The sequence below is a fragment of the Manis javanica genome, chromosome 13 (genome assembly GCF_040802235.1).
Source record: "Manis javanica isolate MJ-LG chromosome 13, MJ_LKY, whole genome shotgun sequence".
NCBI lineage: Eukaryota > Metazoa > Chordata > Mammalia > Pholidota > Manidae > Manis > Manis javanica.
The window spans coordinates 74,169,415-74,184,493 of NC_133168.1; the positions used below are offsets into that span (position 1 = coordinate 74,169,415).

The following is a 15,079-nucleotide window of genomic DNA, read 5'->3' on the forward strand; positions in this document are numbered from 1 at the left end:
TATCTGTAGCTAATTTTACTTTAAACTTCGTAAATCTCAGCAACTCTGTCAGGTGGGCCAGCTACTACTGCCACCAATTTTTTTCCCAACTATGTTAGGTGATGAGTCCTTAGCTATAGAACTAAGACAAGGAGTAATGTTCTGTAAGTAAACGTGACAGTTTGCTTGTGAATCTGTATTTGTGAGACTACTCAGAGTTCCTATTCCAACAACATTAATTTTCTCATCCTGCTACGGTCTACAGCAGTGGGCTTCAATTTGGGGCCAGCATGCCTTTGGAGGGATGCAAAAGCGGCCACAGGGTGGAGGGCCTGGGTGCCTTGAAACGAATCCATTGCAGAGCCTCAACTTGTCTTTGTCCCAAATGGATCTGCCTGAGAATATGCATATGATGAGGCCTCCTGCTTGGCAAAGGGAATCCTGCCTCCTGCTGTGATGCACTGACCTGGGGTTTTAAAGCCTCTGGGGAACCAAACAGTGGGGCAGTTTGGAATATTGGTTTGGGTATTAAGAAAGGAATGAAGAAAGTAAAGGACCCTAATGACTTGACTGAACAACTTTTTGTAAATCTGCTGGTTTCATTTCTTTCCTTACAGCAAGATTGTGGGAGGACTTAAACGGCATGTTGGCTAATAGAAAAGTCAAAATTATTTGATGGATAGATGGTTGTATGAATCTTGGCATATATCTGAGAAGGGAGCAAAAGAACGTGGGAACATTGCTCTAACAAAACCCTCTCCATTCCCATTAATTTACTGATGCAGATGAGGCGTCTTGGCACATAAATTTATAAAAATGTATAACAGGAATAGAACTGATGTGGAACCCTAACCTGTTCTAATGATAAGCAGTTTTCATCTGCAGATTACATGAAACAGCTAGAAACCCAAGGCTTTCTTACATTCTTCCAACAAAATTCTACTCCTGCGTGATAATTATTTTTCAAAATTCATCATATTTTGTGTTTTTATCAAGTAAGGTCTAAAAATAACTGTAATTATAGCCCAATCAAAAAGGATTCAAATATTTATAGATATGGGCACAGGAAAAAAAATTTTTAATTAAATGTCAATTTACATACACCATTTATTACACACCAAAATATTTATTTACCTCACCATTAACACAATACATATTAACACAAAACACAATAAAACATTTTCTGCATAAAATATTAGAATATAAGTATGCCAGAATGAACATAAGAATTCAAACAGAAAAAATACTGACACAGTTGAGACTTTTGAAGAACTTGTTTTTAGAGGATGATGGTAAAAACCAAATGTCTATGGCATTAGACTCTTGGATACAGCTGAAGAATGATGTAACATAATTTTAAAAGGTCAGTACATATAGTGTACTGGAAATTACATCCTTGGCAGTTATTGAAATTAACAAAGAATACATTTATATATCAATGTAAAAATATGCATGTGATACATTTTTAACATTTATTTAAAGACTATATGAGCCCAGATGTTTAAAGATCACGGATCTAGCTAGACAAAGGATCAGGTATCTTGTGGATGAGCATTGCCGCATCTTCCATGCATTTCCTTCTTTTTCCCCAGTTTGACCTCGTGTGTGGCAACGCGTGGATGCTGGACTTCACACAAGCCATCCTCAACCTGGGCTTCCTGACTGGAGCGTTTACCTTAGGCTATGCAGCAGACAGGTAGGTCTGGAGAGGACTGCCATTTGACATCACCAGAATATGATGTACACATGTGGAGATGAATATGTTTTATGTCAACTAATAGAAAACTATTCTTGCTAACTTTGGGGAAGAAAAATACTTAATTCCTCTAATCATGACTTTCATACTTTTGGCTGGACGAATTCTTCCTTCTTAAACTGCATCTCCTTATTCTTTTAACTGTACAAGTGGGTGGGGCCGCTCTCAGTGGGTCTGTAAGGGTCTGAGTGGAAACAGATCAGCAACACCAGGCAGTGACTTTATGGCGGGCTGACGGCTGGCTGGCTGGACACTGCCAAGTTGATTCCATGTGCTTCAATAATTTACTGGCTATGGTTTGGTTAATTTAGTCATGAATTACCCTTTAGTTGGCCCCTTCCAACTTTGTTTCATCTAATTTTTAAAAAAGAAATTCTTATATTTTATTCTACAAATTTAAAACAAAAAAAAATACAGTCCTTTCCAAAAACCATTACAAGAGTTTTTTCTGTTATTTAACATTCATAAATATGCCAGTTATTGGCAGACACAGTGAGTGTGTATATTCAGGAGAGCATGTTTTCCATTCAAATATTCCTGTTTCAGACACTGTTGATTTTGGTTATTGTATTCATGTTGAACTATTTCTTTATCCCAATTCTAACCATGAAAAGACTTGCAGTAACTTAGTAATCCCTCTATACCCCTTCGGACAAGGACAGGAGAGCTTGGGTCCTTGGCTGTGTCTGAATGAATGTTGTCTGGTGACTCCAGCCCCACCTGGGTGGGTCCCTGTGACCATGCTTGCAGCAGACAGCACTGAGGGTACCGCTTCAGGAAAAGCTGACAGTGATTACTTAGCTCATTTAAGACAGTACAAGACCCAAATCTTGCAGCCAGTTGATAATCTGAGTTTGACCAGATCAGGACTTCAAAATGGGCAGAACCTTTGGCTTCTCTTTCTGCCCCTCTGCCTCTGCCTATCTCTTATTTTCCTCTTGCTGCTCCCCACACCCTGCTCCTGCATGTGGCATTTTCCTCGACCCTCTTGCCTCGGATGCTTTTCCCCCTTTCCCTCTCTTCATCTGTGTTTTTGTCTACTGTTTCTACTTGTAGGCCTTTCAATTCCCCTTTCCTTTCTTTATCTTCCACATGTGCCCCTTGCTCTCCTGGCCGGTGTGTTTTTTATTTGAGCTGTGTATTTTCAACATGTATTTCTTTAGGCTTTGCTTCTTCTGAATGTTTCTCCTTCACTATCAATCAACTCTTCTCCAAACTCAAGGGACTCCGCTGATAGAGGGGTGCTTTTCCTTCCTACCTATGTTCAAGGAGGGGACTGAGCATCTGTCCTCAGAGATGACTTGGTGCTTTTGCAGAGGAAGACAGACATGTGAATAATTCTGCCCTTCCTCAGAGCCAACCATCCTTGTCTCCTTTATGTCCCTGAAGGAAAGAACAATTGAATGAACCACATTTCTATGAGAGGACAGTGTGGGAAGGATGAAGAGTGAATTGATAAACCCAGATAGACCAAGACTACTTTGGCCTCCACTCCATTGGCTGAAGCAAGATGCCATATGTGTGAATTTGGTGGAAATTTCTATGGGAAGATGTCTTTGAATCAAATCTCTTAAAGGTCATTGACGACAGGCTTTTATCAGCCAATAATTTGGCACAACTCTATTGAATCATTTATCATCAGACTCTCAGAATATTGTGCTTGATAACCTGTGCCCTTCCCTAAGCTATTTATAAGTCACATGAATGGTGACAATAATCCAGAGCTTAAGGACAACTCACACTGGTTATGAACTTTATCATTTGTAAGGAGCTTCCACATTAGCATCTCATTTGAGTCTTTACTCAGTAGAAAACTCACTGTAGAAAAGGTGGGAAAAAAAAGAAAAAAAGAACCCCAGCAAACACAGTCGCATGGCTAGTGGGTGATTGAGCCGGGACTGAAGCCCAGACCTTCTGGCTATAGTGACTATTTCTACTTCTTTCTCTTCTTTTCTCCTCTGACTCCATTCACCAAAATGCTGGGAAGTGTCAAAGCTGTGCCACTGGGGAGACTGTATGTGAAAAAACACTGTAATGGAGAAGGGCATCTTTTTTGGAAACTGCAATCCCAAAGGATGCCTTTTGTGCTTTAAATTTGAATTTAAATGTCATTTCAGAGGCACATGTTTTTATTTGCTCTGATTTTGCTATAAAACACAATGGAGAATTGTCTTCAATCCTTCACAGGGTAATAATGAAATTACGGAGGATGGCATAATCAAATTTCTGTACTTAAACCTCTGTGAACAACATGTACAATGATAATCTCTTTCACTGTGTTTATGTGAACGTTTAAGGTGATCTCTTCCTGTCTCTTTCTCAAAAAGGTTCGGCAGAATAGTCGTTTACTTAATATCCTGTTTCGGTGTTGGTGTCACTGGCATTGTGGTGGCATTTGCACCAAATTTCCCTGTGTTTGTGGTCTTCCGCTTCCTACAAGGTGTGTTCGGAAAGGGGACATGGATGACTTGCTACGTGATTGGTAAGTCATTGCTATGCCTCCTTGTGTGTTTGAGAACCACAGGTAGATGGCTCAGAAGTGCCAGCTAGTCAGCCTCATGCAGGTACGGCAAGGCTCCATGGCTGGGACAGGAAGATATGGGAGCAACAATCTGACTCTTTAGAAATTAAAACACTGTCTTACTTTGGGAGACAAGTACGGAATATCACAAAATACTGGGTGAGCCACTTTTAAGCACCGCTGCGCTGTTATCACATATGGTTTCTAGCTTTGTTTTAGTAGAGATTGGTTTTATAAAAATTTCAGTAGTTCCTTGAAACATTTTAAAAGCATTTTCTGGGTAGTTTTGAGATATACTTTGAGATGACATTCCTGTGGTCTCAAATATTATTTCTTAAATACATTCCTTCTGGACAAGTGGAGAATTTTTTACCATGCAGGGATATGACCTAAAAATGAGAAGTTCATTTGTGAACTTTTGCTGTCTTCTATAGCTAGAAAGTTTGACCTTCTGGTTATGAAAAAAGAAAAAACCTCCCCTTTGCTCTTTGGTCATATTACTGGGAAAAGTCCTGGCTGCTGCCTTTGGCTATATTTCCAGTTGTGTCTATGATGGGCCACCTACCCTGAGAGTCTTGGTGGGTGCGGAGCAGGGAAATGCCCACAATCTTCTTCGATCACTGCTCCAGCTCTCTGAGCTTCCACTCCTACTGCTAGGCAATCTGTCCCCAAGCAGTTCCCTCTCTGGGGATCCACTGAAGGTCTTTTAATGGGCAGGGAAGGAGAGAAAGTGCTGGCAGGGTTGACTATCACTGGCTGGGGCAGAAAGGATAACTTTGGAATACAAAGCATTTTTAAGGAGACCCAAGTCTAGGTGAATTTTCAAAGCTGTGATCTTATGGCAACAATAAGGCAACATATCCAGGATGATCAGAATCAAATTAGTGACAGACACTGATTAGTGGGAAGGGAGGAAGAAAAGATGCCAGCAGGAAATTCCCCCATGTAGTTCTTAAAGAAATACCACATAAATGACAAGTCCAGCACTGTGGAGAGAACTCTGTGATAGAAATCTTGTGATAGTGAAAAAATTATTTGTAGAGTCTAACATTCATACTGACTCTCCTAAAGAGAGTGTAGTGAGCAAATCTTTAGAGATACAGTGATAAAATCGAACCAATATATTATATTTCTGTTTCGATAATTACAGTGACCTTTCAAATGCCATCATTTAAGCTTTCCTAAAACCATTACGTATTTTCCTCATAAGCCCCGAGGAGTGCTGGGCTCCGTGTGGAGGAGGAGCTGCTGGCTGGCAGAGATGCGTGAGGGGAGCACCTGTGGGTGGGCAGCCCCTGCCTTGCGCCGGCACAAAGTCACCGTAGCCTTGGGTCCCGCGGTATTCCAGCAATCTGAGGCATGTGGCAGGTGTCACGTCTGTGTGTGTCTGTTTATTCTGGAGCTGATCTTGAGCTTTCCTAACTTCTGTTTGTTTTCCTTCAGTGACAGAAATAGTGGGTTCAAAGCAAAGGAGGATTGTGGGAATAGTGATTCAAATGTTCTTCACCCTTGGGATCATAATTCTCCCTGGAATCGCCTACTTTATTCCCAATTGGCAAGGAATCCAGCTAGCCATAACTCTGCCCAACTTTCTCTTCCTCCTTTATTACTGGTAATGTAGTTTTGGTCATTACTGAATTTTTTCTCATTCCATGGACATGTAGAATCTATGCTTCTAAACCAACATGCAAATGAAAGCAGTGATGGAGATTTTCCAACATCTCCAGAATGGCTGTGGGCTTTGAGAATTTCTGGAATATTGGAGAAGTCATAGAGATTATTTATCGATTATCTGACTAGTAGTTGTTATTAAAATTAATAAAATATGAAACATACCATTGTAAATAGACTATTAATTATGTTTTATCATGTTGTAACATCTTCATGAAAATGACAAGGCAACAAACCATTTCTGCCAGTATTTCAACATACAAATTAAATGCAATGAAATCAATTCATCCCTCTGTGTGTTCTATTAAGCAAGTTAATATTACTCAGGAATTCTCTGAGGAATAAGAACATTTTAAGAGCATCAGAAAACCAAGTTGTCAGAAAGCCCCAGGTATATGCATTTGACTCTTACTGGATTGAACATATTTTAACCACTTCTGTAATTTAATATGTGGGCAAACCATTTACTTAAATTGGGTTTTTAACCTTTTCCTAAATGCTCACTGTATCCCAGTTATTTTCATATGTTTAATTGAGGACACTATATTCTAGGATAGCCTGGTCTTGCAAGAAAAATGTAATATTGATTATTTTTATTATGAGCAATGATCCCGTTGACAAATGAGCATTTCTTCCCTTCCATTATAAACTTCCAAAGATAATCTGTATTTCAGAGAGCCTACACTAAACTCTCAGAATCTCCTAAACTTGTATCTAATTGCAGGATCCATTTTGATAGAGAAACTCAAGTCATGAACTTTTTGGTCCTGAAATTCCTAGGTGTAACTCAGAGAAGCCTTCTTCTCAATAGGGTGGTTCCTGAATCTCCCCGCTGGCTGATTACGCGAAAGAAAGGAGAGAAAGCGTTACAAATTCTGAGGAGCATTGCTAAATGCAATGGGAAATATCTCTCGCCAAATTACTCAGAGGTAATTTTATTTATTACTAGCAACAAATATTGTTAAAGAGGGTGAGTTTATCTGTCACTTATGCCCATATTACCAAACATCTGACTAAATCATTTTTAGTTTGCCTTAAAAGGATATCTTGGGAATAATCTTACGGTATATTAAAGGAGAAAAGATTGTGAGGTCTTAATAGCATTACCGCAACGTGAATTGGCCATTTAGTCCATATTTTAGTAGTTACACCAAGTTACTTGAGTTATTATACTTTACTTACTGTAGGCACCATTGTATCTAATCATTCATACATCTTAATTGCCCCAACTGTAAATCTTTCATTGCCATTCAATTTAGTTGAAAGATTTGTTTTTAGATTTAGTCTTGGAGACACCATTTATTCAAATCAGAGGTTGAGCAGTAAAGTAATATTTTATTACTTGGGCAAAGCAAAGGCTTGTGGGGGCCTCTGCATCGCTGCACCGGGAGGAACAGGGAGCAGGAGGGGGTAAAAGCTCAACCTTTGACCTTTGGAAGACTTGATATGCAGTTGAAAACATATACATATATTTGAAGCAACCCCTGAATAATGAGAGAATAGCAATAAAAAATATGTGACAAGACTTTATCTGCAAAGACTCAGCAAATGCAGAGTAACAAAAGGATTATTATGAAAAGAATATTAAGAAGAATTTTGGGAAGGCACGAATCTTTGATATAAACCTTGAAGACTATCAGGTTGCTAACATTGTTTCTCCATAACATTCAGTTTGTTTTGACAGAAATGTTCTGATAACCTTCCAGCCCCCCAGAACTTATTCAGATGTATTTGGATTTCTGCCTTCCTCCTTCACGCTTATATTAAACCGCAAGCTGCAGCCGCAGTGTTTACTAAGGTTTCAACTGAGCGGTTGTCACCATTGAAATAGATTATTGGTGTACCTTGAAGTTTACAGATCATAATCTACACGATAAAGATAAAACACGATCAGTTTTAAGCACTAAGACTAATCTATCCTTGTCATGCTTTGAGCAGGCACATCTGAGCTGAGTATTCCTTTTAGAGGAAAAAATATCCCACTGCCTTCTCTGCTTGCTCGCACCACATCAGCCGTCTGCTTTCACAGCGGGATCAAATATATGATCATTTGCGGTCAGTTTTAATAGTCAAATGAATGTTTTGCTATTCATTCAGTAGTGTCCTAAAGACATTGCACATGTAGGCCCAGAGCTAAGCATATATAAGATCTAAATCAAGGTTTTAAGAATATAGAAAAAATAGTGTGTGCTGATGGCTTATTGAAGAAAATGCTGCATTAACTAGGCATGTTGTGTGATGTCATAAGCATTGCTGAGATGCCAGAGGATGATTCCCAAAAGCAACTGCTGTTACTCATCCCATGAATGTCCAGTTCAATGCTGCTCCCACAGACCTGCTTCTCATTCAGTAGCACTGTAGAGATCGTTTCAACAGGGAAGTAGTTAAATGCTCTACATGGCTGTGCTTGTAAAAGACATGAACCTATATAGATCCAGTGGCTTATAAGACATTTTTAACTTTAGTTTTAGGCAGTTAGACAGACGGTCTCCATTTGAAAGTCAAGCTTGAAGTCAGACTTCAGTTTCTCTAGGGAATTAGCAGCCTAGCGTCTGCTGTCAGCACTAAGAGCTTAACAACATTCATCCCTTGTGATTGGCTGATTAGCCTCCTCGGCCTTCTTCAGTCTGTAGGCGCTGCTCTTTTCTTTTTCCTTGCAACTTTTGGGGTGAAGAATGTTAGGGTTGTTTTTTGTTTTTTTCTGTAGAGCTTTCCGTAGTCTGTATTTTGTTGATTACCTCTCTTAGGATCATTTAGGATCATTGTCTCTTGTATTCCCTGTAAGTTGTGGGTGGAAGGAGGCTCTATAGGAAGAAATACATGTGATAAATTTGAGTCCAGCATTCAACCAGCTGGACTATTTTATGGGTTGGTTGTCCTGTAAATAATCTCAACTACAGTTCATGTGAATGTTACCCATTTCAAAGGTGAATAAACCCAGGCTCTTTGTTTTACTGTCCCTATGCTCCATTTGCCAAAATTCCTAGCTGGCCCCTGACTCTGTCGAAGCCATAGCTCTTAGAAGGTAGGATATAGGTGGTGAGAACCTCGGGCTCCCTGAATGCACCATCAGTGTAACTATTATTCACTGAAAAGTCCAAAAATCAAAAACCAATGCAAACGACGCAAGTGGGTTGAAGTCATGTAGATGTTCAACACTACTTAGTTCCCCCACATAGAAGGACGATTAGCTTAGACACCTACATGGTGCACTGACATGCTGCAGTTTTTAAGGCACCCTTTAAAAAAACAAAACCGCACTGTTGGCAAGTCCCCAATAGTTACAACACAGGCACAGCCAGAGCACACATGGCTCCCGATGGCTTTCAAGGCTTGCACAGTCACCCTCCAACAGAGCACGCCGGTGGGACAACTGTTTCCTGCTTTGGCCACACTCTCAGTTTTGTCCATAAGGCAAAGTTCTTACAGGTTGCAGTTAAATTTTGGGGGGCATCAGTTTGACATTACTTTCTGCCTGTTACTTGTAGTGGGTTGTCGCTCGCCTTACACTTAGTCCATTGCTGATCAACCCAGCTTCGTGTTCGCATGCAGTAGACATGTCGTAGCATGGTGTGTATCGATGGACGGTGCCTTCAATGGCAACACTCCTCTGAAGAGGTGGCCATTGCCCCCTAGGCTAAAAGTGTTGCTTGTCAAAATAGATAAGGGGTGGGCAAATATATGAGAGTGCTCAAGCTTTTCATAGTAGTAGACCAGGTCCGCTGGTTAGTGGTGGAGAGCTGGGATTGTTTCCGAGTGCCCTGTTCTCATCATGAAGTGGTACTGTCGGTGGTAGGCTGTGTTGGTGTTCCTGGCTCTTCACCCCTCTCGGTAAGAGGGTCTCACCCCACTGCTCATGGCCGTGGCCTTGCAGCGGTGCCCCTGTGCAGGCTGGGATGCTGCCCCACTGAGTCAGGCTCGGCCCCCCAACTTGGCGGCCTGAGGAGCAGCGGTGGGAGGGAATGGGTTTCAGCAGAAGCTGTGAAGGCACCACGAGTTTCCGACAGCCCTCTTGCTCTTCCCGTCGGCCACAAGAACAGCAGTCCCAGGCTGGTGCTGCACCTTCAGTGGGTCTCAGCACGAGAAAGCCTACAGCTTGGAACAGACCTGCAAAGCTGACCTGTGACCACTATGTAATGTGACCCAGAAATCATTATTTCCTCAATACACTACAGTCTGCTAATTGTGTCTCCATGGGCTACAGAGATTTGAGGATGTTTGGTTTTGCAGCTAAAGCAATTAATGTAGCCGATTATAATTATACTGGTTCAATGGCCAGAATCAGATTTAGCAATTCAACACATTTTTGGTTTTCTAGATGACACTGGATTGTGGTTGATTAGGTTACTGTTTGAAATAGTCACATCCTCCCCCTCATGTCCACTGGGTGAAAATACTTCCTGGCTCCATTGATTTGGGGTGTGTCCATGTCATTTGCTTTGTTCTCATGGTGGGTAGAGTTTGTCCTGCCCTTTGACCCTGGGCTTGGCCATGTGAATTGCTCTGGCCGGTGGTAGGGTTACCAGAGGTGGTGCAGTAGAGTCTTGAAATATGCTTGTGTGGTTGGGCTTTATCTCTGCGCTTCATCCATCCCCATGAGAAGAATATTCCCAGGCTCACCAACTGGCCCCAGAGGAGTCTCAGTGGCATTTGGAGTGAGCTGTTCTAGCAAAGCTTCCCCAAACCCAGATCAGCCGTCTCCCAGCCAACCCACAAACATGTGAGCTAAATGAGTGCTTAGTATTTTATGCCACTAAGATTAGTGGTTGTTATGCAGCATTATTTAACTGACTGATACGCTGACTAAATAGTGTATTGTCACATACTGACCAAGATTATACAACTACATAGGTAGTAATATGGCAGTGGCTTTGGTTTTACTTTTTTTTTTTAAAGGATTTTTAAGTCCCTTATCCTCAAGATCCCTCTTCTTTCCCTACTCCTCCATTTTATGTCTTTGTATGGGATATGGTCATGGCAAATAGTATGTTACAACTCTAGTTAACGGAGCCTCTAAATGGCACAACTGAATGTATCCATATTTGTTAGTGATTTGTTATGTTTTTTTGGCCCAACAAACCTATAAGAGACAACTGTAATTTATTTATCTTTATGGTATGCCTATGTGGCCCATTGTTGACAGCTAATCTACAGCTATTGAAATGTAAGTAACAGAGGTTACATCAACACTCATTAGGCATGAACATGCTCATGAGCAGTTCCCTGGATGGCAAGTTCAGGTGACATCAAGGAACTGAAATTTCAGTTTTCTGATCCCAAAGGGGTCATTGTCAATATAAATGATCCCACCTTTGATATATTTCCAAAATAGAAGAGATTAAAATCTCATTAGAAAGTGCCAGGCCAATTTTTATATGACCTTAGTCACCAGAGAGACTTCCAACTTTCATAGCTGGCATTTTTTCTCTATTTTAATGAACTATCACACAAACACCCAATTTTTTTGCAAAGAGGGACTTTCCAGTTTTGGGAATGTCTGTTTCTGACATTTCCTCTCAAATGGGAATTTTTAGGAATAATTTTTATTCTCCCCAAAGAGGAACCACATCATGATTCTGGCTGCCACAAAGCCCATCAGGGTTGTATCCAATCGTGCAGTCTTTGTTAATTGTTAACTGTTTTATTCTTCTCTGAGACTTGGGACTTGAACACTCTCTGCATGGAATTCACTTCAAATGAGCCAAAGAAAGTGGTTTAGGTCCAGGCAATGCCCCAGGGGGCCTCCAGTCCAGTGCTCATGTCAAGAGAGGGGAAAGGGTGAGTCTAGAAAATAGTAAAAGATATTGGAAAGAAAGTCCCTGGAAACTCATACAACACTTTCCCTTAACAGAGGTCAATCTTCATTCTTTGCCTTCACACAGAATAAATGATGCTGGTTCATTAAAGATGACACTTGAAAATGATTACTATAATATGAATGCTACTACATTAGCTTTAATTTTGCATATTCTTGAGTGCATAAGAAATGTCAGGACACTTCATATACCAAATATAAAATGCACCTTTGGAGCTGACAATTAATTTAATAGTACTCCACTTAAATGCATTTTTGGAAATAGCCTGAGTTCTGTAAATGGCCTATATTTAAATGAATTATTCTAAGTAGTTCCCATGTCTTTAACTTTTTAAAAATAAGACAATATTGCCCGAAAAGGAAAGAAGATTTATGCTATAATTTTTTTAAAAAGCCATAAAACAGTACTGATGGACTGTTGAATCTGGAGTGAGCTCCTTTCCCCAGTTAGGTGACTAAATAGTAACCTTTCCACTGAAGGAAATTCAGCCCACAGTCATCCAGTGGACTTCCGTTTAACCTGTTCACATATTGAGGGGAAGATGGTCCAGAGCACCATATGGCTTTAATTGAACTAGGAATCTAAGTGACACATCTCTTAAAGAATGAGATTACCATCTTGGACAGGTGAGGCAGCATTTGGGAACACTTCCCCAAAGAGCAGCATTTTGAACCTGGAGAGAGAGGGCTTCTCCCCCACTACCTTACACTCACGTTCCAGAGGCCCTCTTGAAATAACTGGGCCACACCTTTAAGGGTCAAACCTTACAATGTCTTTTAAATACAAGTTAAAGTTCAAAAATACTCTGAGCCCTGGAGAACTGAATCCATTACTAATGAGAAATTGGATCTCTGGAACCCAGATCACCTATTGGACTCAGATGGTGACTGTAGGGTGACCAGCTGTTCCTATTTGCCCAGGACTCAGGGAATTCCTAGGGTGTGGGAGTTTCAGAGCTGAACCTGAGACAGTCCCATGCAAACTAGGAAGAACTGGTCACCTGGTGATGGTGTCAGGCCTTGCCTTCCTGGCTAAGCTCAGAGGAAGACTGATTGATTGCAAATGACAAAGATTGACATTTCTTGGTTCACAAGTCCCTCCCACCCCCTGATGGACCCGATGCCTACAAGAAGGTAGTGGGTGTCCTGACCTGACCAGAGGTTGGGCCTGGAAGCTGCCTGTGGGACTCTGCCCAGTGTCAGAGGCGAGCAGCTGGGCCCCCTGTGCCTACCAGGCTTCCTCTCTCTTCTTTTCCTCAGCAGCTTTTTCCACAATTCCTGGTTTGTTTGTTTGTTTTAACTTTCTGACCTTTATTTGAAGTTCCAACATGAAGTGATAGTCCATTTTTTTAAACCACTTTGTTGAAGTATGATAAACACGAAAAACTATGCCTTTAATGTGTAAGTTTGCCCAATCCCCAGTTTCTAATTCTAGTTCTTAATCTGGTCTTGAACCCTAGCTTGTTGACTGGGGCCCTGGCTGCCTACTTAATTTCTGCCTGTCCTGTCTCCTGAAAGTAGGGTCCTGTTGCCTATGTCTTCACTCATCCATTGTCTTAAAGCTGGAGGCTGTGCCCTCTTGATGGCTGGCACCTGCTCTTCTAGAGGCCACCGCTGCTGGGAACCCCTTCTCTACATGGTCCCTGACTTCTGAGGCAGTGCGGGGGCCTCAGAAGACCTGGGCATGCCCTCGCCATCACCAGCTGGCTTCTCCACCAGCCTCTGCTTTCTGGGCACAGTGCAGAGCCAAAGTCCCTTCCCTTCACACTAGGTCTGCTCTCCCTTCTGTTGAGAGCCCTGCAAACCTCACAGGCAAGACTGTGAATTATGACACGCGGGCAGAGCTCCAAGCTTTGCATAGTGACATTTAGAGTTGTTTCAAGGAGTCACTCATTAGTTATGTAAGCTGGGAATCATGGACTTCTCCCCTCTTCCTCCTCAAAGACCAAGCCTTGCCCTTTAGCAGCAGGCCCCCCCTGCCAGGCACAGCGCCCTAGTGGTGTGCAGAGGGGCATGTGCCTCTTTCTGGCCCAGCCCAAGCCCTGGTGGCATTTCAAACAAAATTAATTAACACAGAAAACAAAATCAGCTACACAGGCTTATTTCACTCTGTTAATGTCGGTTGCTCTCTTTTGTGGGAATTGTGCAAGTGCCTCATTTGATTCCTTTTCATTCTGCGTTTCTCCCTGGTGACACAGGAGAGTGAGTTTGCTTTTGCTTTTTGAGCCCCTGCCAGGAGAACAGCCTTCTAACACAGTCTTTGAAATTTTCTCACCCTGTCTGTGTGAGAGAGGGACGTGGTCGGCTTTCTCAAGCTCTTTGTTTCTGTGCCACTTGGCCCATTCTTGTGTTTTTGGCAAAACCAATCTCTGCGACCCAAATTGCTGTGCCTCCCCCATGTGAATAAAAGAGAAAATACTAGCTCCCTGCCGTGGAGGCAATGGTGGGTATGACTTCCAAAATCCTGCACGGCCAGCTACCTAGCAGGAATTCCGGGGCATTATTCCTAATCAGAGCTGGTGTCACCATGACAGTACTGCCTGCTTGATCTTCCACCCACCAGGAAAACTGCCTTTCTTCATGAAATAATCCTAAGAAAAGAGATGTGGCCTTTAATTAAGTGGAATCATTTCAGTTCTCCAGGGCTCAGTGGACTGTTGTGCACACAGACATCCTCCTCTGCTGCAGATAAGTACAGCAGAAAACTGTGCTCCAGGGGCTACAGCAAGGGGGGAAACACCAAGATCCATTTGTTCCCACCCCTCCAGGAAGATGTGTGGCAGGTACCAGGTGCTAGATTTGCGTGGGATAACTCCTCTCCTCCCTAGACAGGCGGTCAGATGGCTGGATGAAGACCAGTAGGGGTGTGTTACTATAGCAAGCTGCCTCCTGTGGGCCTGCAAATAGGACTAGGCCACGCAATCCAGAGATGGCTAGGTTTCATGGCTTAGAACAACTAATATGGATCTAGTTTTCTTTTTTTCTTTGAATTTGGTGCTATTGGAGGGGCAGAGGTATATTTTAATGTACAGAAAGGAGACCTGATTGCAAGGAAGCCTTCCTTCTCCAGAGAGTGGGTGTAGCTTCCTTCAGGTGGTCTGAAGGAGTAGAGATGTCTTTACAGTCTTCCCAGGAGAAGAGCATAGGGGGTGTGAAGAAAGGGTCAGAACCAAGGTCACTCTTTCTGCTAGAAGAAACTTTCATGTCAAAGCAAAACTCTGTCACCTTCCCTACTAACAGGCATGGAGGGTGGCCAGCGAGGAAGTCCTGCCCAGCAGGTTGCAGTGTTCTCCCAAGCACACTCCTGTCTCCCAGCAGCTTTAACCTCAGCCCCAGA

At 42.1% G+C, this 15,079-nt stretch overlaps 1 protein-coding gene across 3 annotated transcripts in view; it reads left to right on the plus strand.

Moving 5' to 3' along the window:
- Positions 1-15,079, plus strand: part of SLC22A3 (solute carrier family 22 member 3) — an 86,566-nt gene that overhangs the window by 43,430 nt on the left and 28,057 nt on the right. For all 3 annotated transcript variants that reach the window (XM_037023867.2, XM_037023871.2, XM_037023877.2), the window contains exons 2-5: positions 1,572-1,675; positions 4,063-4,217; positions 5,700-5,868; positions 6,739-6,856. In XM_037023867.2, the coding sequence (XP_036879762.1) occupies positions 1,572-1,675; positions 4,063-4,217; positions 5,700-5,868; positions 6,739-6,856 (546 nt within the window). The remainder of the gene's footprint in view (positions 1-1,571; positions 1,676-4,062; positions 4,218-5,699; positions 5,869-6,738; positions 6,857-15,079) is intronic.